Raw genomic sequence first — 27,652 nt, 5'->3', positions numbered from 1 at the left:
AAAGTAAGAGTTGAGGGAGAATGTAAGCAGATGGTTCTCTCCTGCCTGAGAGTTCTCCAATAACCACTCAGAGGCTTAATATTACTTATAAAATGCTCCGCCAATAGCTCAGGCTTATTATTATTATTATTATTTATTTATTTTTGTTTTTTGAGACAGGGTTTCTCTGTGTAGTTTTGAGACTTTCCTGGAACTCACTTGGTAGCCCAGGCTGGCCTCGAACTCACAGAGATCCACCTGGCTCTGCCTCCCAAGTGCTGGGATTAAAGGCATGCGCCACCTCTGCCCGGCCAGGCTTGTTATTAACTAGCTCTTATTTTTAAATTAATCCATATTTCTATCTATACTTTGCCATGTGGCTTGGTACTTTATTAGCATGGCACATTCATCTGTTTGCTCTGTGTCTGGTTAGCAACTCTTGCCTACACCCTTCTGCATCCCATCATTCTTAGTTTGGTCACCCTGCCTATACTTCCTATCTGGTTACAGGCCAATCAGCATTTTATTAAACCAATTTGAGTGACAAATCTTTACAGTGTACAGAGGATTATTTCACAGCAGGAGAAAGTAATGGGGAGACAAATACTGCATGTTTTCACTCATATGGGGAATCTATGTTTAAACATAGAGGACATAAGCCAAAGAGGAATATTTGGGAAGTGATGATTGTAGCTTAAGTTTTCTCCAGTCCTGCTCAAGCCCGCAGCCATTCAGACCCAAGTAAACACACTTACAAACTGTATGGCCGTGGCAGGCTTCTTGCTATTTAGTTCTTATATCTTAAATTAACCCATTTCTATTAATCTATGAGTTGCCATGTGGCTCAAAAAACAACAAACAAAACATACACAAAAGCTTTCAACTTCATGCTGTATTGAGACTACCATAAATAGAAATAATAAAATATACCAGAGAAAGCAAATTGTACAAATCAAGATCCTTTGCTGAAAACAAAATAAAACAAAACCAGGATTTTATCAAACCACCAGAGTTCAGAAAATTAGGAGACTGATTTGGCAAATATATAAAACAACAACGGAAGCTAAAGCAGTTGAAACCAATGCAATGGTCGAAACACAGAAGAGCTGGCTTAGGAAACTGCCTGAGCTATCAATGCAACCAGCCGCCAAAGGAATGAAATCTAAATAGTCTTTACTTCTTTGTAGCTCACTGGCACAGCCTGGGTATGCATATTCATGCACATAGTGGCTTCAGGATTCTCTCCCAGCAAGATTCATGAAAAAACAATATAAAAGGGGCTACAATGGCAGAGACAAAACAAACACTATGGGTTAGTGAGATCTCTGAGTTCGAGTCCAGCCTGGACTACAAAGCATGTTCCAGGAGAGCGTAGACTACACAGAGAAACCTTGACTTGAAAAACCAAAAAACAAACAAATTAAAAAAAAAAAAAATCTCTTCTCAAAAAGAGATGTGGCTCAATGCCCTGAGACTGGAGAAGATTGTGAGCTACCACGTGGGTGCTGGGAATTGAAACTGGGTCCTCTTCAAGAGAAGTAAGTGCTTTTAACTGCTGAGCCAACTCTCTAACCCCTCACAGACTTTATGTGCTGTAAGAGTGGGACACAGGGCCAGAATGGCTCAGCGGATAAAGGAATCTGATGTCAAGTCCAACAATCTGAGTTCCATCCCTGGACCCACATGCTAGAAGGAAAGAACTGACTCTCAATAGTTGTTCCTGGCCTCAACATATGTGCCAAGGCATGCATATGCCCATACAAATGCACATACACAAATAAATATGAAAAATTGTTTTAGAGTCCAAGGTGTAGTGACACATGTCTTTAATTCCAGCACTTGGGAGGCAGAGGTAGGTAGATCATATCTCTGTGAGTTTGAGGTCAGCATGGTCTGCATAGTGAGTTCCAGGACAACCAGAGTTACATAGTAAGACCCTGTTTCAAAAATACTAAAAGCCAGGTGGTGGTGGCATATATCTGTAATCAGCATTTGGGAGACAGAGGTAGGCGGATCTCTTGAGACCAGCCTGGTCTACATTGTGAGTTCCAGAACAACCAGGGCTACACAGTGAAACCCTGTCTCGAGAACAAAAAAACAAACAAATAAAATAAACAAAAAGGAGTTTTATCTTTTTCCTTTCAACACTTGTTAAAAATATTTATTAATGGGGCTTGGTTTCTAGTACTCACATGAGCAAGCTCATAATTGCCTATAACTCCAGTTCCAAAGGATATTCCATACACTCACACAAACATGCAAACAGAAACCTTAAAAGAAAAAGGATTTAAAAATAGATATTATTCTGTAAGTGTACCTACAGATTCCAAGAAAGTCAAAGAAAATTTAAATTTTTAAGTACAAATAGGGATTTCAAGACAAATTTAAAATACAGTCAACCTCATGTTCAACTTTTTTTCATTCCAGTGATTTAGCCTTTATAGTCTTAATAACAAGGCAAATGAGGTTGGCTGTTCTCATTAAGAGGATAATCTCCAATGTCAGTCCATGTCTTCTACCTTGTCGGAGACAGGCTCTCATTTGCTGCTGCACATGCCAGGCTACTAGGTCCCTGTACTTCAGGGGCTCTCCTTCTGTGTTCCATTCCCTTGTAGGAATACTGGACAACAGACTAGAAATGCTTTCACATGAGTTCTCTGGTTACAAATCCAAGTCCTCACACTTGTGAGGCAAATACTTTATGCCCTGAGCCATCTCCCCAGCTCAAATTTCCTTTCTTTTTCTCTTTTTTATTACACAGCATGCGTGTGGAGGTCAAAGGACAATTTACTGGAGTTGGTTCTCCTAACAACCACACAGATTCCAGGGATCAAGCTCAGGTCCTCTCAGGCTTGGCAGCTACCCAACTGAGCTATCTTGTCCACCCTAAATTTGCCTTTTCTATAAACCATTGTTAGGATGCCTTAAAATGCTCATGTCCCTTAATGTTACAACAGTTTAACGTTCATGTTTAAAGGCAGTCAACCTCCATCATGTTTAAAGGCAGTTCAACTTTCATCACTGCAAAAACTAATGCTGCAACAACAACAACAACAACAACAACAACAACAACAACAAACCCAACTAAGGTCAGATGTACTTTAACTCAAGCACTAGGGAGGCAGAAGCAGGCAAATCTCTATTGAGTTTGACACCAAATATTCCTACACAACAAATACCAGGCCAACCAGGGCTACAGAGTGAGACCAGGTCTCAAAACAAAACACAACAGAACAAAAAACCTCAACCAACAAGATCACAACAAAGACACCCCAGTTAAAGGCAGCAAGTCAAGCACCATGACAGTTCACTCAGGTTTTTGGGGCCTCAACTGTTTAGTAGCCAAATGAGTCAGCCTCATTTTTCTCAACTACAAAGTAAGAAATAAAACATCTGCTCAGCAAAGCATGATTTTGTACACATACAATCATAACTACTTGGGAGGAGGCAAGGCAGGAGGTTCACTGTCCAAGGTCTGTCATGGCAATTTAGTGAGAACTAGTCCCAACATTAGGGATACAATTAGTATAAGAGTGCTTGCTTAACATCCACAAGGCACTCAGTTCAATCAATCCTCAATACCACGTAGGTAAAAAAAAACAAGCCCACAATACAGTCACAAAGTAATTAAGTTAATAAATAGAAAGCACTTTGAGCTGGGCATGGTGGCACACACCTTTGATCCTAGCCCTTGGGAGGCAGAGGCAGGTAGATCTCTGTGAGGCCAGCCAGGTCTACCGAGTGAGTTTCAGGGCAGCCAGAGCTACACAGTGAGACCCTGTCTCAAAGGAAAAAAAAAAAATTTTTTTTCTGGGTAGTAGCCTCTCCCTGGCACATTAGCCTTAAACCATAAAATTATGATATGCTATCTTCTGAAAGATGATTGAGAATTGTGTTTTATCTTTAAATGAGAATTTAAAACTATACATGTAGTGGGAATCTTAAAAGTTCTTATTAATAAAATCAAACCCGAGGCGAGTTATTGGGGTCCATGCTGGTAGATCAGAGAGACAGAAGAAGCCACAGCTATCTCACCTCGCCGGATCCTCAGCTGGTCTTGTCTCCTCAGACTGGAGGCCTCTGAGTCCTCATCCGGAATGGGTCTCAGCTGAATTACTGCTCAAAAGCCTGAAGCTTAACCAGCCACATGCTTAACCAGCCAAATACCTAACCAGCCAAATGCCTCTAGTTTCTGGTTCACACGCCTTATATATCTTTCTGCTTTCTACCACCACTCCCTGGGATTAAGGGCTGGCTTTCTGGGATTAAAGGCGTGTCACCATGCTTGGCTATTTCCAATGTGGCCTTGAACTCACAGAGATCCAGAGGGATTTCTATCTCTGGAATGCTAGGAATAAAGGTGTGAGTGCCACCATTTTCTAGCCTTTGTATTTAGTGGCTGTCTGTTCTCTGACCCCAGATAAATTTATTAGAGTACACAATATTTTGGGGAACACAATACCACCACATATACAGAGCTGAGCGGTGGTGGCACACAACTTTGATCTTAGCACTTGGAAGGCAGAGGCAGGTGGATCTCTGAGTTTGAGGTCAGTGGTTTAAAGAGCAAGTTCCAGAACTGTCAGGACTATACAGAGAAACCCAGTCTTGAAAAATGATAAATAGGGGCTGAAGAGATGACTTAGCAATTAAGAGCACTCACTGCTTTTCCAGAGGACCTGGGTTCAATTCCCAGCACCTACAAGGCAGCTTACAACTGTCTGTATCTCTAGTTCCAGGGGACCCTCACACAGACATACACACAGGCAAACACTAATGCACATAAAATAAAGTTAATTACTTAAAAAAAGGTGGGGGGGAGCTGGAGAGATGGCTCAGAAGTTAAGAGCACTGGCTGTTCTTACAGAGGTCCTGAGTTCAATTCCAAGAAACCACATGGTGGCTCACAACCATCTGTAGATCTGACACCCTCTTCTGGCATGCAGGAAGAACACTGTTATTCATAATAACTAAATCCTTTTTAAAAAAGTGATAAATAAATAAATTATAGGGGTTAGAGATCTGGTTGTGGTTAAGAGCACTTGTTCTTGCAGAGAAACTGGGTTCAATTCCAAGAACCCACATGGTAGCTCAAAACTGACTGTAACTCCAGTCCTAGGGGGAATCCAAGGCCCTCCTTAGACCTCCAAGGACACCAGATATACATGTGATACACATACATACTAGGGCAAAACACGTACATTAAATAATAATAAAAATAAATAAATTATAGACTGGTGGTATATAGCACAGTGATAGCATGCTTGCAACATGCACTAGACTCTGGAATCAATCCCCCATATTGAAAATAAAAAGTAGCCAGATGTGGTGATGCATACTTTAATTCCAGCACTGGAAAGGTAGAAGCAGGTGGATCTCTATGAGTTCCAGGCCAACATGGCTCTACAGCAGTGGTTCTCAACTTGTGGATCATGAACCCCACAAGGGTCGCACATCAGATATTTACATTATGATTCCTAACAGCAGCAAAATTACCGTTATGAAGCAGTAACAAAATAATTTTATGGTTGGGGCTCACCACAACATGAGGAACTGTATTAGAAGTACTGCACTAATTCAGTAATTAGTAATTACTGAAGCATTAGGAAGGTTGAGAACCACTGCTCTACACAGTGAGACTCTGTCTCAAAAAAAATATACGTATACATGTACACACATGTACATGTACACACACACACACTCTCTCTCCAAGATTTCTTATCATGCACAAATTATTGAAATGGTTGAATGTACCCAACTCTTCAACTAAGATTTTAAACAATCAAAGATAAGAATTGTTAAACTAGGGGCTGGAGAGATGGCTCAGACAGAAGAGCTCCGGATGCTCTTCCAAGGGTCCTGAGTTCAATTCCCAGCAACTACATGGTGGCTCACAGCCATCTACAATGGCCTGCAGGTCATATATGCAGACAGAACACTATATACATAATAAATAAATCTTAAAAACAAACAACAATAACAAAAAAACCCAAATTGTTAAATTAATTCAAAATAAAGGCTTCCTTCGCATATCCTCTCCCCAATTTCAAGAACTCTGAAAGAACATTGTCCATAATCAACTGAAAGAATGTTTAGACAAACAAACACAATTCATTTTGAGAACTCTCAGAAAAAAAAGTAAATTTTAAGGTCTCTCAAATATTCTAAGTAAAAATGTCAAACAGAAAGCAATTAACTTGTAATTTCTGAAATGAACTTTACATGATTTTCTTAGAAGACCAACAAAAAATAAAGAATCTTGGGGCACCAGAGATGATTAAGAACACTTGCTGCTCTTCAGAGCACCAAGGTTTGATTCCCAACACCCACATGGCAGCTCACAATTGAACCTGACTCCAGTTCTAGGGGATCCAATGCCCTCTTCTGACCTCAGTAGGCCCTGCATGTACATGTACACTGTACTCACACATACACGCAGGCACAATACCCATACACATACAAAATAAATAAATAAATAAAATTCCTAGAAGAACAGACAAAAACTTTCCTATTTAAAAGAATGTATGAAAGTAATTGAAACCAACTCTCTGAAAGATAAGTTAATCTTGTGATTGGATTTTAAAGATCCATTCACAATTAGCATTCTACTTTATCTTTTGAATAGATAACAGCTACAACTCAATCACACCTTTCCAAAAACTAAAATTTGCTGTTGTTTCTGTTACACTTCTGGCTGTGTGGGTTTTTGTTTGTTCTGAGCAAACGAAAAGGTTGCTTTTTTTTTTTTTTTTCTAAAAACACAACCACCTGGCATTCCACTTCTGAGGACGTTTTCACTTGAAAATTTTTTTTATTTCTTTATTTCACTTGCAAAATTGTTATTTTATAAATACCCAAACTTCATGGAATCCGAGGAGAAAAGGACCTTAAAAAACATGAGATCTCCAACAAACTACAAATTTCGGTCTCCTGAGATCCAACACTCAGTATTTTATGAAATTCACAGAAGAAAGCGGATTATTACTAAACAAAAAAAATGAACCACTACTAACTTCAGGTTTTCCGAGTAAGCAAGAAATATCAAAATTAAACTATTCAACACACTATACAAGCCAACTTCAGAGCACAAAAGCAGCAAACAAAACTGGTACCATAGCACAATTTCAGTACTATTCGCCACTACCAAACAACAAAAACAAAAAACCGCACCCATTCTTATGTAAACTGAAATAAACTTCCTGAGCCTCACCTTTGTTTTCACCTACCCTCTCCAAAGAGCCCAATTGAAAAAAGGGTCAGTTAACGTCCAATAGGGAAAAACAACCGAAATGTTATTTTATTGGTACTTCTCCAGGTTACAGCCATTTTAGATTCAGTCTTTTTTTTAATTTTATGGGTTGGGAGATTTAGCATGGAATAAAAAATGACTAGTTAAGCCATTTCAAGACCAATCAATCCTCTTTCCCAATGGGACAGAGTTTGGTAGCTAGCTGATAAGACAATCTGAGAGGAAAAAGTCTCACTACCCCGGAGAACCCAGACTCCGGGAGGGAAAGTTCCCTTTCCCCCAGATATCCCACATTTGACTTACACGACTTTTTCCTCGTTAAGTTTCTCTTAACTGGAAGACAGAAGCCTTCGGCTCTTATTTTCAAGGACAGGGAAAGAAACGAGTAAACGAAGTCACTCAACCACCACCAAGCCGGAACTCTTGGAAAGGAGCCCGAGCCGCAGGTGAGCGTTTCCGACCCAGAAGTTGAAGTCGGAGAGCTCTGGAACTGCCGCGGCGACGCTAGTGTGCAAGGCTCCTCCCGCTGGGGGGAGGGGGACGTTCCAACGAGACGACTCCCAGTTCCTCTCGTCCACCCGAGGCGGACCTACACCCAACCACCTGTGCAAGACCTTCTTCCAACTAGTTTTCATAGACGGCCAGTCGGGCAGCCGGCAGAGCCGGTGCCGGGACGACTCGAGGTCCACTTCTGCTCCAAGTCCAGAACTCGCACTCACCCGGCAGTGGCGGGGCTACGGTCCAGGACGAGCCGCGACGTCTAAGAACGCGTCCCCAGCTACTCCGACCAGCAGAGGTGACTAGCCCACAACCATAACAAAGCTCTTCCCAAAATGGCTGCCCGGCCCACAAGGCACAGGAGGGGGCAGAGCGGGCGGAGGAGGAGCGACGACCGGTCGGGCCCGCCCCCTGCCACTCCGGCCCGCCTCCCACACGCCCACTCGCAAAGGCGCACGCGCAAGCGCAAGACCATGCTCCGGTGACTGCACCGGCGCCCGCGGCTCGCTCTGCAAACGTTGGGCCGTCCCAACAGCGGTTATCCCCCTGCCCCGCCCCCGGCGCCCTTCAGCGCGATACCGGGCTGGCCGGCTCTGCCTTCCGCAAAGCCTTTCGCCTTTCCTCGCGCCGTTCGTGAGGCAGGGACCAGCCGAATTCAGCACTTCCCCCTGAAAGCTCCCTGCCGCGACTCCGGCCTGGGAGCACGTGAATGTGGGTGGGTGTGTTTGTACTAGTTCTTCCCCGCCCGTTCTTTCTTCACCTTCTCACACCTCACTTGTAAGCCAGATTCTTCGCCAACTACCAGAATTAGCAAACCAGTTACAGAAGAGCGTGTTTTCCAACCCCTGCACACCTTTCGCTCCTCCTTTAACGTGGGCGCGTCGTTGAGACTCCAGCCCTCGGCGTGCCTTAGATCCCAGCACTAGAAGCATGCGCAGTGGTGTCGTGCGCGCTATCCGCCGGGAGTTGTAGTTCTTGGGTATTGCAGGCGTCACGGAGCCACCCGGGCGCAGGTTGGAATTCTGGTCCAGCCGGTCTTTGCTAACAGACTCCTGGGTCTATTAGCACTCCATTGGGTATTGCACGACAGGAAGAGGCAGTACAACCAGATCAGAGAAGGAAATAAATGTGAAAGCCTCGGCAGCCACCCGCGTCTCTCATTACTAGAAGCTAACTCTTCTGCAAGTTTTACTACCACAGTGGGCCCCTATGTAAGTGAGCTCCTATTTGTTTTCAGCTTTTTGCACAAAGACCCAAGAACTCTCAGATTGTTTGGTACCTGTTCCTTTGGTCGACTGATGGCAGACGGGAGGCAGTTACACTAAATCACACATTGGATAAGTTTAAAAAAATGATATGACTTCCTGGATGACCTCCAAGCCCAAGGCCCTAACGTCACACCTTAATTCATTGTGAATTTTGTTCCTAGCCCTCTGTATTCCTCAATGTAATTTCTAGGTAATAGTAAAGAGAATAATCGTCCATCCACCTCTGCCCAGTAAGTAGTAGGACTCAAATGCAAAAAAAGGAAGATGTGTCCAGCCGACTCAACCCTGTTGTATTTTGCAAAGTTAAGCGTTCTAGGCCAGCAGAGTAACACATCTAAATGATATCTTGTCTTAAAAAAAAAAAAAAATGAAGTTCCGTAGATACGAATTCGGCCAAATAACGTCGGCCCAACTCCAAGTCTCCTCCTACCTTCTTGCACTACCATTAATGGGATTGTTTCAGAAATTGTACTCTACCTTCCTGAATTCCTAGATATATTCTGCTGCTTACGAATCCTGGCATAGAGACTCGACATCAATTAAAATTAAATTTTAGACTAGCACCCGGGGCCGCAGAGGTTGCTCAATGGTTAAAGGCGCTTACTGCTCTTACAGAGAAGCCCAGTTCAGCTCCCAGCACCTATACTGTAGGAGATCCGCACCTCTGATCGTAGTGGGCACATACATTCCAATGCACGAACACACACATATAAAAATAACATAAAATAACTGAGGGAGGGAAGCGACCCAAAACCGAAAGAGAGTCGGAACTTGCTAAAACATGTAGTTCCCTTTTCTGTTCCCACCCGGACTCATTTTTCAGGCCTCAGGAAGTCCGGGGTTGTGTGATTCCAGTCGCCGGAAGTGCTGTTTCTGTTTCTGGTTGGGTTTGATCAACTTTTCCCCGCGTGATGGTGGCAAGTATGTATAAGGGCTGTATGTATTTGGGCAGGAGGTTGTGGGGGGCTCTCAAAGGTCTGGTAAATAAGAGATGTACTGTCAGCCCAGACATCTCAAGGATTCTTGTGTCTAAATTCCGCTCCTATCTCTAAAGTGTTGTTTTGAGGCTCTCAGTGTGGTTGTTGCATTGGCGACATACTTGATCGTTTTCACGTAGATTTGCGGATGGAGCGTGGGCTTTCTATCCTTAATCTCCACATCACCTGCTGTCTCTGGGCTTTAGCCTAATACTTTCTTTAAATATTTCCAGATTCGAAAACACGTGCTACAGTTGTTACGGAGTTCCAAAACGTGTACAGTTAATATATGGAAAACGTGTAGTTACCTTGTCCGTTCACAACTAAGCTTCTATATTTGTGGCTGCTATCATTATTGTAAGTGTAAATTCCTAAGCTCCGAAGTAGACAATAACTAAAGACGATAGACAAGTTAACGGGAATAAAAGGTATGACCGTCAGGTTTATTTATTTATTTGGTTTTTTTCGAGACAGGGTTTCTCTGTGTAGCTTTGGAGCCTGTCCTGGATCTCACTGTGTAGACCAGGCTGGACTCGAACTCACAAAGATTCAAAGATTCGCTGGTATTAAAGGTGTGCGCCACCACCGCCCAGCTTTTGACCATCAGTTTTAAAGATGAGAAAACTAGCACCAAAAGAAGTGGTAGAGATGTTTACTAAATCCAGATGTTCAGTTTCTGTACATTGCTCTTTTTGGACAGCCAAAACTAAAATAATCAGGAAAACAAATTCTGATTTCCTTAATATGTTACTTTGAGGAGAAAATTTTTTTTTAAAGATTTATTTATTTATTATGTATACAGTGTTCTGCCTGCATGTATCCCTGTAGGCCAGAAGAGGACACCAGATCTCATTACAGATGGTTGTGAGCCACCATATGGGTGCTGGGAATTGAACTCAAGACCTCTGGAAGAACACCCAGTGTTCTTAACCTTTGAGCCATCTTACCAGCCCTGAGAAAAAAATTTTTTTTTCAAAATAAATTATGCTCCATCGAAGAGATTTTCATGACTTTACCTTTGTAAAATGAGGACAACTAAGTGATATGTTGTTTTCTGTATAGGACCTTTGCTTCAAATTCAGTTATCCGACTTAGCTGTAAAAATATATTAATCAGAACTGCATCTTCTGGAACAAGACTCTGAATAGAGACCAGTATGCTTCACTTCATCCAGAAATTTTCTGGAGCGTCTTCAAAGGTTGGTTGAGCACTATTTTTCAGTAACTGTCTGGCTGGGGCAGTAGCATATATATTCCTCATGTATTCCAGTGAGGGAGGAGAATAAGTAAAATATTACTGTGTCAAGTAGTAACTGCTGTGGAGAACTATACATTAGGGAAGGAGAATGGGGAATATCAATAGACAGGACCAGGAGAGATAGGCTCAGCCTTGCACATACTTCTGGGGCCTTAGTTTGATCCCAGCGCCCATGTTGGGTGGCTCACCACCAGTTATTCCAGTTCTAAAAGACTTGAAGCTTCCTCTGAGGGCACCCCCACATACATAAGGATAAATTCTACTAGAAAATAATAGACAGGACTGTATAACATAAAAGGGTCAGAAATGAAAGAATGGCCATGTAGGTAGCTGAAGGGAAAGCATTCTAATTGGAGACAGAGGAGTAAAGGCCAATATGACATCATTCTCAGCCTGCTTCCAAGACTCTTAAATAGCTGTTTCTCTTTTATGTGTAAAATTGTTTTACCTATATGTATGTGTCCGTACCACTGCATGCAGTGCATGTGGAAGCTAGAAGAGGGTGTCAGATCTCTTTGGGACTAGAATTACAGCAGGTTGTGAGCCACCACGTGTGTATATGGGGTGGGGGAGATCAAGCCTGGGTCCTCTGGAAGAACAGTCAGTGCTCTTAGTCACTGAGCCATCTCTCCAACCCCAAAATTATTATATGTATATGGGGTTTTGCCTTCATGTATGTCTGTGTACTACATGTTCTAATTTTGAGTTTTATCTCCTGGTTCTATCTCCATTATAGATGCTGAAGTACCCTTTTACAGTGAAACTCAGAACCAGAAGAATAGATTTACTTTCTCCTAAGACATCTCCTCAGCAGAACCTTTTCCCTTTGCCTCCAAGGACTTGGCTTGCCCCATCATTTCAAGTGTATATGAAGAAGATACAATGCTATCATGCATCACCATGCAACTTTAAAAGACAACAGAAGGAAGCACTCCTTCCCTCCAGGCCACCAAGCAGCATCACTTACCTACCTGATAGCCCAAAGCCAGCATTATATATAAGTCTTGTGGGGCTAATTCCCTTTATTGCTCCACCCCTCACCATGGTCGTAACAAAGTCTTATATCCCTATACTAGCTCTTACTCAGATGGCTTATGGAGCCAGTTTCCTAGCTTTCTTGGGAGGGGTCAGATGGGGCTTTGCTCTGCCAGAAAGTAGTCCAGCCAAACCAGACTACATTAATTTAGCTAGTAGTATGAGCCCTGTTGTATTTTCATGGCTAGCCATCCTCTTTTCTGAAAGACTCAGTGAAGCCATAGTCACGGTAATAATAGGTTTAGGGGTAGCATTACACAATGAACTTTTCCTTTTGCCACATTATCCCAACTGGTTCAAAGCCTTGAGGATAGTAAGTACTGTAGTGGCTTTTTGCTCATTTGTAGTCACTTTAATACTTAAAAGCATTTATCCAGAAAAAGGGACCAAGAAATTTGGTTAAGTAGAAATATAAAACTACTTTGCTGTGGAATAGCCCTTATGTACACTGTGAAGATGTGTTGCTCTCGTTAATAAAGAACTGATTAGCTGATGGCTAGGCAGGATTTTCAGGACAGAGAGAATGTTGGGGAGAAGGGTGGTGTCAGAGGAGGCACCAAGAGACTCAGAGCCTGCAGGATGGGAAGTAAATACATGAGGTAAATGAGCCTAAGGGCAACATATAGATTAATAGAAATGGCTAATTTAAGTTATAAGAACTAGCTAAAAACAAGCTTAAGCTATCGGCCGAGCATTTATAATTAATATTAAGTCTCTGGTTATTTGGGGAGTGACTGGTGGGACTGAAAAGAACCTAAACTACTTTACTGATATTTGCTACTTTGCTATAAGTCTTGTAAACCTGCATTTTTTTTCAAAGATTAAAAAAAAATTTTTTTTTTAAGTTATGTCATGGGGGATATGTGCACAGAATACAGTGCCCATAGCGCCAGAAGAGGGTATTGGATTCCCTGGAGCTGGAGTTACAAGCAGTTCTGAGCCACTCAAGGGTCTGGGCTGGGAACTAAACTTGGGTCCATAACATACATGGTCTTGACCACTGAGCCCTCTACCTCTTGCTTGTAAAGTTGCGTTTTAGCATCATACTTGGTTGGGTTCCTTGGTTGGCTCTTTTTTCCTCCAACTGGTGGGAATTTTATTCTTCAGAAACAGATTTTTTTTTTTCATTTCTAAAAATTATTCCTTTTAGCCAAGAGATGTTGGCCCATGTGTTTAATCCCAGCACTCAGGAGGTAAAAGCAGGTGTGTCTGAATTCAACGCCAGCTGGGTCTATAGAGTAAGTTTCAGAACTACACAGAGAAACCCACCCCGCCCAACCCCCCCAAAAAAAATTATTGTTTGTTTGTCTCACTATGTAGCCCTGGCATTTTATCTCTGGGAGCTCCTTTTAGGTTGCTTTGAAGGTATAGAAATTAACTGGCTAAACTGTAAATAGAGAGTAAATAAAACTGCCCTAGGCAAAGGGATAGTACTATAGTCCTTGGAGGTTGGAATCCCTGCAGCTGCATAAGGCTAAATTCATTCTTAGGTACCTTTGAGTCTTCTCCGACTCCCCATCTGCATGAACCCACATAATCTTGCTGCGACTACAGAGACACTGAGATTATTAAATACTACTTGTAAGTAATTCATATTGAAAAATCTAATCCTTTATTGTGTCATATGAGGTTAGTTTTCATCACCTTTTTGTGAATTATAAGTCATCTACATAAACATTTCAGTGTTTTGATTATATTGAGAACAATAAAGACAAGATGAAAAATTTATTGGTCTAGTAAGCATGAAGTCACATTTCATGAAAAGAATACTCTTACTTCATTAGGAGGTCCATGACACCTTGAAAATAAATGTATTTTTGTCAATTTGAATAGCACTTGCCATTGGAAAGTGCATTTTTTTTAAATAAGAGATAGGGTCTCCCCGGGCAGTGGTGGCACACGCCTTTAATTCCAGCACTCGGGAAGCAGAGTCAGGCGGATCTCTGAGTTCGAGGCCAGCATGGGCTATAGAGTGAGTACCAGAAAAGGCGCAAAGCTACACAGAGAAACCCTGTCTCAGGAAAAAAAGAGAGAGAGAGAGATAGAGATAGGGTCTCAGAATGCAGCTCTGGCTGTCCTGGAACTCAATATATATATATATATAAAAGGCCAGGATGGTCTCAAATATGTAGAGATCTGCCTGCCTCTGCCTCCCAAGTGCTGGGATTAAAGGCATGTACCACTATACCTGGCTTATCTAAGCTTATTTTACCTGACATAACTTAGTTTTATGAACTGAAATGATCTGTGGCTGTAAAGGTGGTAGACAGCAGTTTCATAACAAAAGACACTTTCACAGAAAAGCCGGACAAATTTCTTAGCTTTTGTTTTTTGGTGTTTTGTGACCAGACTTAGCCTACTGAGGCTTTTACTATAATAGCTTAGTGGTTAAGAGCATCATACTCAATTGCCAGCATCCACTGTTTAGAATTACATATATAATTAAGGTGATGCGTCTAACAATATACTGAAAGACTTTGGTAAAAAAAAAAAAAAAAATTAGAAATCACCGGGGAGAGGTGGCGCATGCCTTTAATCCCAGCACTCAGGAGGCAGTGCCAGGCAAATCTCTGTGACTTCAAGGCCAGCCTGGTCTACAAAGTGAGTTCCAGGGTAGGCTGCAAAACTACACAGAGAAATCCTATTTCAGGGGGTGGGGGGTGGGGGGGGAGTGGGGGAGAAAAAGAAAGAAATCATAGCCTTGAGCCAGCCAGTTAAATCTAAAGCATGCAAACCCTTAATAACATGGCTCTAACTGCCTAGCAAAAATAAAAGCAGTGATCACAGCCTTCAGAACTCAGCATAAAACAATTCTTAACAATGGTTATCAGGAGAAACAAGGGTTTTTTTTTTTTTTTTTTTTTTTTTTTGGTTTTTCGAGACAGAGTTTCTCTGTGTAGCTTTGCTCCTTTCCTGGAACTCACTTGGTAGCCCAGACTGGCCTCGAACTCACAGAGATCCGCCTGGCTCTGCCTCCCGAGTGCTGGGATTAAAGGCGTGCGCCACCACCGCCCGGCTGAGAAACAAGTTTTTAGAAGCAGTTTTAGATCCAAGATAGTTATAACTCAAACAATCTTTGTCTATATATAAAAAAAAAAAAAAATCCGGGGGTTGGGGATTTTGCTCAGTGGTAGAGCGCTTGCCTAGCAAGCACAAGGCCCTGGGTTCGATCCTCAGCTTCAAAAAAAAAAAAAATCCGGGCTGGAGAGACGGCTCAGTGGTGAAGAGCATTTAATTGCTCTTCCAGAGGTCCTGAGTTCAATTCCCAGCAACCACATGGTGGCTCACAGCCATCTGTAATGGGATCAGATTCCTTCTTCTGGTGTGTACATAAAATACATGAATAAATAAGTCTTTTTAAAAAAAATTCCACATGTACAGGTTAAATCTCTGATGAAGATCTGAAATGATTGGGACTGGAAGTGTTTTGGACCTCAGAATACACCAGATTTTAGACTATGTAGCATTTATCAGCTAAGCATCCCTATTCTGAAAATCAGAAATCTAAAATGATCCAAAACCCGAAACTTTTTTTTTTTTTTTTTTTTTTTTTTGCATTGGATGTCAGCATTTAAAAGCTTTCGAGTTTCAGATTAAGGATGCTCAAAACTGTACCTATAGAGCCAAGTATGATGGCTCACGCCTGTTATCCCAGCACTCGGAAGGCTAAAGCAGGAAAATTGTTGAGAGTTCAAGGCTGACTTGGGCTGAATAGAGAAACTGTCCCAAAAGCAACAACAAACAATCAAAACCAACAAAAAGTTGTAACTACTATTCAGCTTTCTCCAAGCCAGGCAGTAGCATTATACTAAGCTACTACATAGGCTTACGCAAGTACAAATAAATTAAACAAAGCTTAATAGTCTAACAAAAGTCTCTCTTCTTAAAACTAAATAGATAATTTTGGTGACTATCTAGAAAATGAAGAAACTTCTAAGCACATAATAATGCCTGGGGAATTCTTATACCCATTACATACTATTTCAATCAAGAACTGTTATCAAGGGGCTAGAGAGATGGCTTAGTGGTTAGGAGCACTGGCTGCTCTTCCAGAGGACCCCAGCAGCCATATGGAGGTTCACAACCATCTGTAATGCAAGATCCCAGACAAAACTGCAGGTAAAACACTCACACACATATTTAAAAAAACAAAAAAAAACTGTCATCAAGAGGGAATACAGCCAGGCTGTGGTGGCGCACTGCGGGGTGGTGGTGGTGGTGGTGGCGGTGGCGGCAGCGGCAGCTCACGCCTTTAATCCCAGCACTCGAGAGGCAGAGCCAGGTGGATCTCTGTGAGTTCAAGGCAAGCCTGGTCTACAGAGTGAGATCCAGGAAAGGCGCAAAGCTACACAGAGAAACCCTGTCTCGAAAAACCAAAAAAAAAAAGAAAGAGAGAGAGAGAGAGAGAGAGAGAGAGAGAGAGAGAGAGAGAGAGAGAGAAAGAAAGAGAAAGAAAGAAAGAAAGAAAGAAAGAAAGAAAGAAAGAAAGAAAGAAAGAAAGAAAGAAAGAAAGAAAGGGAATACAGAGACGGCTCAAAAGTTAGGAGCACTTGCTGCTCTTTCAGTTTCCTGCACCCACATCGGGCAGCTCACAAGCACCTGCAACTCCAGTTCCAGGGGCATATCACACCCTCTTCTGGCCTCAGCAGGCATCTGTCTACACATGGTGCACATACAGACAAGCAGACACACACACACACACACACACACACACACACACAAATTTTAAAAAGTAAACGTATTTTTATAAAGAACTTTCACCAAGAACTTGTATTGTCAGAATCAAAACAAAAAATACGAGTGGGTAAACTCTTCTCTTCGACTACCAAAAGCAGAAACTTTCCTCTCTAAACAGCTAGATATTGCTGGACAAGTGGCATAGGCCTTTAATCCCAGCACTTGGAAAGGTGGGGGCAGGCAGATTTCTGTGAGTTTTGAGGTCAGCCTGGCCTATATAGAAAGTTTCAGGACAGTGAGAGCTATGTGGAGACCCTATCTCAAAAAACAAAACAACAACAACAAAAACCCCCAGATATATGCCCTTCCTAATCTTCTAGTGTTTTTACTTGGGGACAGTGAAAACTCCTGCCAATGAAGGACAGTTTCACTGGCTTTTCTCTGTAGGTCAAATGTTACCATGGAAACTATGTTCTGGAACAAATCATGAATTATAGAAATCTTTCACTTGTTTCCTGGAGATTATCCTTACATTGTATACAGGCTATGTTACAACTTGAACTGCACTAGAAAAGTAACCAAAGGTACTATTTCCCAGAAGTTTCTAGCAAACAATTTTTTTTTTTTTTTTTTCGAGACAGGGTTTCTCTGTGTAGTTTTAGTGCCTGTCCTGGATCTCGCTCTGTAGACCAGGCTGGCCTCGAACTCACAGAGATCCGCCTGCCTCTGCCTCCTGAGTGCTGGGATTAAAGGTGTGCACCACCACCACCACCACCACCACCACCACCACCACCACCACCACCACCACCACCTGGCTGCAAACAATTTTTACAACTAAGATTCTATTGATAATTGAATAACTGTAGGACACAAATACCATTTCTATTGTTGCTAAGCTTTGCAAATTAGTATGAGTTCTTTATTAAGATATATTCCATATCCATTCTCATTCAAAATTTTAGAAAAAAATCACTCATCTATCTTCAATATATGTAATCCTCAAAAGAATCAGAAGGTCATATCACAAATATATCTTTGATTTATAAAAGGTCAGGACCTACATTTTCATTTATAATTTCTGTGTCATAACACAGCAACACCACCTTCACAACGACTAGTGATCATGTTACCAATTTCTGTCCATGTATCTGAATGAGGGTTGTAAACTTCAACTGAGTCCAAGGTACCTGGGGCCAAGAAATCATGGCTAGAAGAGCGGCCTCCAGAAACATACAGGAGACCATTGACTGCCACAACGCACATGCCTGCTCTAGGCACTTTCATTGAAGCAACTTCAACCCACTTCTCCTAGTAAAGTGAGAAAAGATATAAATTAGTAGTGTCATAAAGTAATAATAAAATTTCTGAGAAATCATATATTCTAGACTTTACATGTATAAATTTAAACAATCCGATTTAAGTAAGTATATACAACATTTTAAAATAAACTTTTTGGCAGGTATGATAAAACAGTAAGTCTAGAGAACAGTTAAACATATCTGACTGTAATATATGATTAAGAAATCATACAGAGGGACTGGAGAGAGGGCTAGGGGTCAAAAGCACTGCCTGGCCAGGCGGCGGTGGTGGGCACACCTTTAATCCCAGCACTCAGGAGGCAGAGGCATGCAGATCTCTGTGAGTTCCAGGCCAGCCTGGTCTACAGAGCAAGTTCCAGGACAGGCTCCAAAAGCTGCACAGAGAAACCCTGTCTCTAAAAAAAAAAAAAAAAAAAAAAAAACAAAACACTGCCTAGTCTTGCAGAGGACAGAGGTTCAGTTCCCAGCACCTATGTGGTGGCTAACAACACAGAGAAAACCCCATCTCGAAAAACCAAAAAAACACAAACAAACAAAAAAAAACCCTCTTAAAAGAAAGAAAAAGTTTTGAAGGTTTGGGTTGGTTGGTTTGTTTTTTGGCTTTTTTTTTTTTTTTTTTTTTTTTTTTTTTTTTTTTTTTTTTTTTTTTTTTTAACGGAGGGTCATCACAGAAACTTCACATTCCTTTTTTTTTTCTTTCTTCTTCTTCTTCTTCTTCTTTTTTTTTTTTTTTTTGCTGGCCTCGAACTCACAGAGATCTACCTGACTCTGTGTTTTGGCTTTTTGAGACAGGGTTTCTCTGTGTAACTCTGAAGCCTTTCCTGGAACTCATTCTGTAGCCCAGGCTGGCCTCGAACTCACAGAGATCCGTCTGCCTCTGCCTTCCAAGTGCTGGAATCAAAGGCGTGTGTCACCACTGCCCGGCCTTGTTTTGTTTTTTAAAGATTTATTTGTCCAGGCCAGGTGGTAGGTACATGGCTTTAATCCCAGCTCTGGGGAAACAGGCAGGCAGATCTCTATGAGTTCCAGGCCAGCCAAGGCTACACAGAGAGATCCTGTCTCAAAAAACCAAAAGATTTGTTTATTTTTATTGATTGTATATGTTTTCACATGGATAAGTTTATGTGCACCACATGGGTGCAAATGTTAATGGAAGCTAAAGGGTGTTGGAACTAGGAGTTATAGTTATGAGCTGCCTGATGTGGTGCTGGAAACAGAATCCAGGTCCTCTGAAAGAGCAGTAGTGCTCTTAACTGATGTTTCATCTCTCCAGCCCCAGAAGTTATTTTTTAAAAATGAAGGAAGCCACTTGTGCACGCCTTCAAACCCAACACGTGGGAGGCAGAGGCAGGGGGATCCCAGTGAGCTGGAGACCAGCCTAGTCTAGACAGCAACTTCCCAGCCAGCCAATGATACATGGTGAGACTCTATCTCAAAAAAAGTAATAATAATAATAATAATAATAATAATAATAATATATAAATAAGTTCTGATGTTGTCATATAAGTCTTTATGTTGTTGGCTGTATTTTTGCACTGGCGTCTACTCATCTCTTCCTCCGCTCGGTGCAGGCGGTGTTTGTGTCTGAGGGTGCCTCTCTTGTTCTAATTGATAGTCTTAGTCCACTAGGGGTTCTTGGTCGAATCGGTACTGTTGGGCTCTGTTTCTCTTGGAGCAGCTATTTCCTCTGTCTCTCTGTTGCATTTACTTCTTTGGGGGCATACTGCATTCTCTTTTATTGTTTTGTTTTGAGACAGGGTTGCTCTGAGTAGCCCTAGCTGTCCTGGAACTCACTCTGTAGACCAGGCAGGCCTCGAACTCACAGAGATCCACCTGCCTCTGCCTCTCCAGTGCTGGGATTAAAGGTGTGAGCCACCACCTCCCGCTCATACTGCATTCTTGATTATGTTTTAAAAATTTCTTATTTTCATTTTTTTTAATTAGTGTTTTGCCTGTATGTATGTAAGTGCTCCATGTTTCCAGTTCCAGAAAGGGATGCTGGAACCCTAGAACTGGAGTACAAGCAGTTGTGATACACCATTTGGGTGCTGGGAACTAAACCCCGGTCCTTTGTAAGAGCAGTAAGTGCCCCTAACCACTGAGCCATCGCTCCAGTCCCACTCTGGGTTATTTCAATTGTAGGTATAATATCCCTATTATGTTTCACATGTTACGTCAGATGGGGGAGGGGAGAAATCAAACTTGGATCATTATAACTATTGGATGTGACTTGACTTTATCCAGGTGGTGGTTGTTATTGTTGTTGTTTCCTTGATGTCTTTGCTTCTACTTCTCTCTCCCGAACCTGCCTTTCTTGCCTACTCATCCTTCCTCACAGTGTGGGACATGACACATTAGAACTCCACATACCAAAGGTGTGATGCTTGGCCAACAGGGGGGAGCCGTGAACTAAAGCCCCTACCCACCCCAAAAAAATCTGCATCTTGAAATATTTTACTGGTGAGACTGACTAAAGCTTCTACAACTGGGGAGAGCTGGAATGTCACACATTGGAAGACAAATGATCTCAGACTATTTTTAGCCACTGAAAAGGCTCATCTCTGTGACCTAACATCTTCATATTAGTTAAATCTTTCAGGAATACATAAACAGACTCCCACCAACCCAAAAGCTAAGAATTGGCCATTAGAGGACATGTAAGGCCCACAGCAGACACGTTCTTGCTTTTCTATCACCAACCTACTTGATGTTTCCACCAATGTGTGTAGTGTTCTGTGTATGCACATGTGTGCAGATATAAGCATGTTATATGCCTGTGTCTGGAGGTTAGAGATTGATATCTGTCATGGAACCTTGAGCACACCATTTTAGTAAGACTAGCTGGCCATTCTGCTACAGAGATCCTACATTTTCTGCCTCCCTAGTGTTAGTATTACCAGCACACATAAACATGGATGACTTAAAAAGTGGTGCTTTGGCTTCTTGATGACAGGCTAAACTGTTAAGTTGATACAAATCCTTTCCTCCCCAAGTTGTGTGTGGACATGGTGTTTATCACAGTAACAGAAATCAAACTACAAAATGTGGCAAGCATTTTATCAATCTAGCCATCGTCCCAGCCCCCTTCACTAACTTTGTTCTCTTGGTATAAAAATTTCATTAAACTGTTACCAGGTTGAAAAAAAATATATAAATAAAAGGGAAAAAAGAGAGGCTGGAGAGATGGATCATGAGGTAAGAGTACTTGCTGCTTCCAGAGGACCTAAATTTAAATCTCAGCTCTGATATCTGATGGCTCACCACCACCTATACCTCTGTTCCTGGGGGCTGATATCCTCATTTGACCTCTGCAGATATCTGAACACACATGGAAGACACAGACACACACATATAAAGAAAAACTTTCCTTTTTAAAAGGAAAAGAATATGCTAAGAGACTGTGTATGGACCAAAAAGCCTATATATATATATATATGAATATATATATTCGTGCTATTGCTGTGGATTGAACACAGGGACACACAGTGGTTAAGTAGGCCCTTTATTACTTAGTTAATACCCACAAACCAATAAAATACTTATAACAATCCACTGGTCCAAATAAAAATTGCCAGAGAAATCAGAAAATATTTTAAGGTAAAAATTAAAACTCAATAGGCCCGCAAGGCAGTGTTGGCTCACACCTTTAATCCCAGCGCTTGGGAGGCAGAGCCAGGAGGATCTCTGTGAGTTCAAGGCCAGCCTGGTCTACATAGTGAGTTCCAGGCAGGCTGTTACACAGAGAAACCCTGTCTTGAAAAAGAAAGAGAGAGAGAGAAGTTGATAAATGATCAAAATAATGAGTAAAAGAGAATACATCCCTACAGATATAACAGGTATAGGAAGAAAATAAAACACTAAACATTTGAAATCCAACCTACCTCTTCAAAGGAGTACTTTTCTACAGTATGAAGAGCATCTTGTGTTTCATTCCACCCTCCAATAGCATAGATGCAGTCATTGAGTGCTGCTACCCCAAGATACGCTCTTCTGGTTCCCATAGGAGGAAGTGGAGACCAACGCTTGGAAAGTGGATCATAAACTTCAAAAGAACGAAGCTCCAGTCCCTCATTGCTGATTCCTCCAATTACATAAATTAAACCTGGAAAACGGAAGATTTGTGCTGTTTCTATTGAAAAGATACAGGCCAACCATGGTGGCCCATGCCTTTGATCCCAGCACTCAGGAGGCAGAGGCAGTCAGATCTCTCTGAGCTCAAGGCCAGTCTGATCTAGTTCCAAGACATCAGCTATAGCTACATAGTGAGACTCTGTCTTTAAAAAAATTAAAAAATAAACTGGTTTTGGTACTTTCTCCCTATTTGTAAAAATAACTTAGGTGTTGATATGAGAAAAAATGACAATAATGGAATACTTCAAATACTTATTTTACTAAACAGCTACTTCTGACTATCTGAAATTTTTCCTATTTCTTAATAAAACATTTTATTTGTGTGTTTGTGGATCTGTAAAACAAAGATGGTATAAAACCAATCTGAACACTTACTGGTGAACAGAGTGTTATAGAATATTAATTTAAGATGTTACATTTGTTTATGCAGTGGAATTTTATTTAAAAATGCAAAGATATGTTGCATTCTTTTATGTTGCATTTGTTTACCTCTGTGAAGCTGAATGGTCAATAGCGAGGCAGGAGAAACGATAGATGGGACTGGCAGGCAGAGAGAATAAATAGGAGGAGAAATATGGGAATAAAGGATCAAGGAGTGAGAAAAGAAGGGGCTAGCCACCCAGCTACACAGCCAGCTACTGAGTAAGAAGTAAAGAAAGGTATATAGGATAAAGGTAAAAACCCAGAGACAAAAGATAGATGACATAATTTAAGAAAAGCTGGAAAGAAACAAGTCAAGCTAAAGCCAGGCATTCATAAGAAAATAAGAAGCTTCTGTATGTATTTATTTGGGAGCTGAGTGGTGGGCCCTCAAAGAAGAAAAAAAAAAAAACAAAAAACAAAAAACCAGCACCTATCTGAAGGTTTTAAAAAAGAATGATAGATTGGTTCTTCGTGTTATATAATGAATACTGAGGTCAGAGGACAACTTATGGGACTCAGTTCTCACTGTCCACTATTGTGGAATATTAGTTTAAGATGTGTTAAGTTTGTTTATGCTGTGGATTATTTGTTCAATGATGCAAAGATGTGTTGCATTCTTTTATGTTGCATTTGTTTACTGCTGTGAAGCTGTGTTACTTTGACTGTCTAAAACACCTGATTGGTCTAATAAAGAGCTGAACTGCCAATAGTTAGGCAGGAGAGAAAAATAGGTGGGGTTGGCAGGCAGAGAGAAAGAGAGAGAGAGAGAGGGGGGGGGGGGGGGGGGGGGGGGGGGGAGGGGGAGAGGGAGAGGGAGAGGATCGAGAAAAGGAGAAGAGGAGGACACCAGGGGCCAGCCACCCAGGCACACAACCAGACACGGAGTAAGAAGGAAAGAAAGGTATATAGAGAAAGGTAAAAGTCCAGAGGCAAAAGGTAGATGGGATAATTTTAAAAAAGCTGGCTAGAGATAAGCCAAGCTAAGGCCAGGCACTTATAAGTAAGAATAAGTCTCCACGTATTTATTTGGGAGCTGGCTAATGGGCCCCCAAAGAAGAGGAGGAGGAGGAGGAGGAGGAGGAGGAGGAAGAAACAACCACACTCCACCATTTGGGTCCTGAGTATCAAACTCAGGTTGTCAGGCTGGCAGCAGGCACATTTGCCCACTAAGTCATTTCTCTAGCACCTATCTGAAGGTTTATTTATTTATTTTGCTTTGGTTTTTTTTGAGACAGGGTTTCTCTCTGTAGACCAGGCTGGCCTCCAACTCACAGAGATCCACCTGCCTCTGCCTCCCAAGTGCTGCAATTAAAGGTGATGTACCATCATACCCAGCCCCTATCTGAAGTTTAACTTAGTTTTCTTCATTACAGAAAAATTATTCTAGCAATACAGAAACAAAATGTCATTAATACAAGAAGTAAAAGCCAGAATTTCTATATTACTAACACTAATTCTTTAATAGCAGTCTTAAAATGTATTGTGAAAATAGGGCCACAATAATTTTTTTAGTTTACACCTATTTAGTTTGTGTGCTCATGTGTACCTGTGTGTGCATGCCACAGCACACACGTGGAGGTCAGTGGACAATTTGCAGGAGATGGTTCTCTCCTTCTACCATGTGGGTTCCAGAAACCAAACTCAGTCAGACATGGTGGAAGCTCCTTTACCTGCTGAGCCATCTTATCTGCCCCTCAAGCTTTTTTTTAATGCCCCCAGAGTTGAGGACTGAACCCAGGGCCTTATGCTTGCCAGGCAAGTGCTCTACCACTGAGCTAAATCCCCAAACCCTCCCTCAAACTATTTTTATACACAGAATTTTATACACAAATGTATATACATATATACACAGAGATCTGCTTGCCTCTACCTTCCAAGAGCTGGGATTAAAGGTATGTACCATCATGCCTGGCTCCCCAAAACTATTTTTTTCCATAAATTTTCTTTTGATTCTTTGAGAATTTCCCATCATGTATCCCAGTCCCAATCATTTACCAGTCCTCCTCTGTCTGCCTCCCAGCCAACATAAAAACAAAAACAAGCCAGGCGGTGGTGGCACATACCTTTAATCCCAGCACTCAGGAGGCAGAGCCAGGCAGATCTCTATGAGTTCAAGGCCAGCCTGGTCTATAGAGTAAGATCCAGGACAGGCACCAAAACTACATGGAGAAACCCTGTCTCAAAAACAAAAACAAAAACAAAACAAAAACCCCCAAAACCAAAAAAAAAAAAAACCCAAACATTTCACTCCTCTGTATTTCCCTTCTCTCCATCACATATTCATTTGTTCTATTGGCCTTGAGAGCTGCAATGTATTATATGCAGTATTTTTTTTTTTTTTTGCCCAAACAGCTTTAATTTGCAAATGTTTATTGCAATGAGTTATTGATCTGGTTCAAGGCCTCTGGCTTCTGATATACTATCAACACTAGACCCTCACCAAAACTTCTCTTGGATATTCTGCTATTGCCCTAAGTCATGGAGATTCTGTGGCTATGGTTCTGCAGCACCTGTGCCTTTGTGCACTCTAGCAGTTCATAGATGGAGTATATGGGGTGGACCAATTCAAAGCCTTGGATGTGAGCCTGGGCAGTAGCTGAGGTGGTCAGTCCAGGCTCCATCAGGACCAATCCCCTCAAGGAAGGGTCAGGGCTAACTCTCCCATGTCCATGCCATCAAGGCCAGCTCTCCCATGGTTCCCAGTGGTAACAAACCCTCAGACATCAACACAGACCATGGCTGCCATGGGCCACAGACCCAGACATGACCCTTGGCTGCAGCTCGGGTCCGGACATCACCATGGCCCTGAGTGGCAGAACAGGCCACTCATATTAGTATGCCCCCCGGTAGCAGCACGGCCCTTGTACGTCAATATGGCCTCAGGCCCAGACCACAGGCATCTGTAGGCCTTCTCAGGTAACTTGGGCCACGGACAACAACACAGACCCCAGCTGTGATAGGGCCATGGACCCAAGCAAGGCCCTAGGCTGCTGCAGCACAGGCCCAGACATCACTTGGCCCCAGGTGGTAGCATAGGCCACCCATATCAGCCTGTTCCTCACCACCTTAGTGTCTTCAGTTCTGCTTCTCTCCACAGTGCACAAAGCACTCTGCTTCTCCTTCTCTCCCATTTCTCCACCACACACCTGTTGATCACCCGCCATGGCCCGGATGCCAGGCCGGCCTGTCCAAAAACTATGTTTTAACATGACTTCCATATCTTCAAAATTATTATACTAATCAAGGCCAATTCTAAGCCAACACACACACACATACATATATACCAAATGATACATACTGTATTGCTGGTAACTGAACAGAAAAAATATCTTATAAAAGCATTACCTTGCATTTCACAGCACCCAAAGTAGTATCGAGACACAGCCATGTTGCCAACAACTTCCCATTTATTTTCATCAGGATCAAATCGTTCAATGGTGTTGCCAATCTCAGCTCCAACCCACCCACCTGGAACAAAACAAAAAATAATCATTTCTGAGATAAAGGAATCTTATTTACGACAAAGACTTTAGAAACAACCTAATCCAACTACTTCATAATACAGATGAGGTCACATGGACCAGAGAGGTGATCTGTCCAAGTTGACATGAAAAATCAAAATGTAGGGCTGGAGAGATGGCTCAGTGGTTAAGAGTGCTGGCTGCTCTTCCAGAGGTCCTGAGCTCAATTCCCAGCAACCACATGGTGGCTTACAACCATCTGTAATGAGATATGGCACCCTCTTCTGGCCTGCAGGGATACATGCAGGCAGAACACTGTATACATAATAAATAAATTAATCAAAAAAAAAAGAAAAAGAAAAAGAAAAATCAGAATGTAATTATGAGTAAAGTTCAGATTTGCTCATGACAGAGTAAAACAAAAAATAGAAAAATTATCACAGTATGAGAAATATGATTTTTCCCAAAACTTTTTATTTTTAATTTTTGGAACAGGTTCACTACATAACCCTTGCTATTCTGGAACTCATAGAGATCTGCCTGCATCTGCCTCCAGAATGCTAGGATTAAAGATATGCATAAAAGACAGGTGGTGGTGGCGGCTCACACCTTTAATCCCAGCACTCAAGAGGCAGAGGCAGAAGTATTTCTGAGTTTGAGGCTAGCCTGGTCTACAAAGCAAGTTCTAGGACAGCCAGTGCTATACAGAAAAATCTTGTCTCCAAAAACCTTAAAAAAAAAAAAAAAAAAAAATAAAGATATGCACTTATACACCTGACCCCAAAATTATTTTTTTCTTTTCTTTTATTCATTCTTTCCTTTTTATATTTTTTATTTTATACAAGGTCTTACCATGTAGCTCTGGCTGTCCTGGGACTCACTATATAGACCAGACTGTAATGACTCAGAGATCTACAGGCCTCTCCTTCCAAAGTGCCGGGATCAGGCATGGGTTACCATGCCCTGCTCACCCAAATTAGTTTTTAACATGACTTCTACATGTTTAAAATTGTTAATACTTACCAAGGCCAATTCTAAGTCAAACCACAGTATACTATTTCTTTAGGACGAATTTAGAGGCTTCAAAAAGGCTTTTCATTTTTCTAAATATTCTCTATGTTTGGTTGTTTGAGACAGGGTGTCACTGTATGCCCTCGCTTACTATATAGATCAGGCTGGCCTTGAACTCAGAAATCTGCCTGCCTCTGCCTCTGATGCAGTTATTTATGTGTTATATTTGTTCTTTTTTAAATTTGTTTATTTTTATTATTTATTTTATTTTTGATATTATAATTACATCATTTCTCTCCTTCTCTTTCTTGCCTTCAAATTCTCCAATGTAGTCCTTGATCTCTTTAAATTCATGGTCTCCTTATTC

General features: G+C 41.6%; 3 protein-coding genes across 11 annotated transcripts in view; 1 reads left to right on the top strand and 2 right to left on the bottom strand.

The window, feature by feature from the left end:
• Positions 1 to 8,659, bottom strand: part of Gpbp1l1 (GC-rich promoter binding protein 1 like 1) — a 49,559-nt gene extending 40,900 nt beyond the window's left edge. For 2 of the 7 annotated variants that reach the window (XM_028889591.2, XM_028889583.2), the window contains exon 1: positions 7,948 to 8,097. The gene's annotated coding sequence lies outside the window, so the exon portion shown is untranslated. Of the gene's footprint in view, positions 1 to 7,531; positions 7,920 to 7,947; positions 8,099 to 8,486; positions 8,543 to 8,579 lie in introns of those variants that run through there. The other 5 variants (XM_028889605.2, XM_028889610.2, XM_028889628.2 and 2 more) reach the window with 5 other exon arrangements.
• A 58-nt stretch (positions 8,660 to 8,717) lies between these two features.
• On the top strand, positions 8,718 to 13,991 carry Tmem69 (transmembrane protein 69). Of its 3 annotated transcripts, none has more exons than XM_028889658.2 (5): positions 8,718 to 8,937; positions 9,818 to 9,915; positions 10,205 to 10,328; positions 11,034 to 11,169; positions 11,965 to 13,991. In XM_028889658.2, exons 4-5 carry the CDS (start codon positions 11,128 to 11,130, stop codon positions 12,664 to 12,666), a joined length of 744 nt encoding a protein of 247 aa, XP_028745491.1. In that variant the 5' UTR covers positions 8,718 to 8,937; positions 9,818 to 9,915; positions 10,205 to 10,328; positions 11,034 to 11,127; the 3' UTR covers positions 12,667 to 13,991. The 3 variants fall into 3 exon arrangements, with proteins under 3 accessions (XP_028745491.1, XP_028745474.1, XP_028745482.1); XM_028889641.2 differs by having other exon boundaries at positions 10,205 to 10,399; XM_028889649.2 differs by lacking the exon at positions 10,205 to 10,328.
• Positions 13,992 to 17,832: 3,841 nt separating this feature from the next.
• The window catches only part of LOC114706968 (intracisternal A particle-promoted polypeptide), a 30,733-nt gene continuing 20,913 nt past the window's right edge, over positions 17,833 to 27,652 (bottom strand). The window contains exons 7-9 of the mRNA XM_028889548.1: positions 26,159 to 26,281; positions 22,141 to 22,361; positions 17,833 to 18,248 (exon numbers count right to left, since the gene is read on the bottom strand). Coding sequence (XP_028745381.1) covers positions 18,024 to 18,248; positions 22,141 to 22,361; positions 26,159 to 26,281 — 569 coding nt within the window. The 3' untranslated portion in view covers positions 17,833 to 18,023. The remainder of the gene's footprint in view (positions 18,249 to 22,140; positions 22,362 to 26,158; positions 26,282 to 27,652) is intronic.

The sequence above is a fragment of the Peromyscus leucopus genome, chromosome 2 (genome assembly GCF_004664715.2).
Source record: "Peromyscus leucopus breed LL Stock chromosome 2, UCI_PerLeu_2.1, whole genome shotgun sequence".
Classification (NCBI taxonomy): domain Eukaryota; kingdom Metazoa; phylum Chordata; class Mammalia; order Rodentia; family Cricetidae; genus Peromyscus; species Peromyscus leucopus.
The sequence above is the reverse complement of the archived record's forward strand: the minus strand, read 5'-3'. Positions and strand labels throughout refer to the sequence as shown.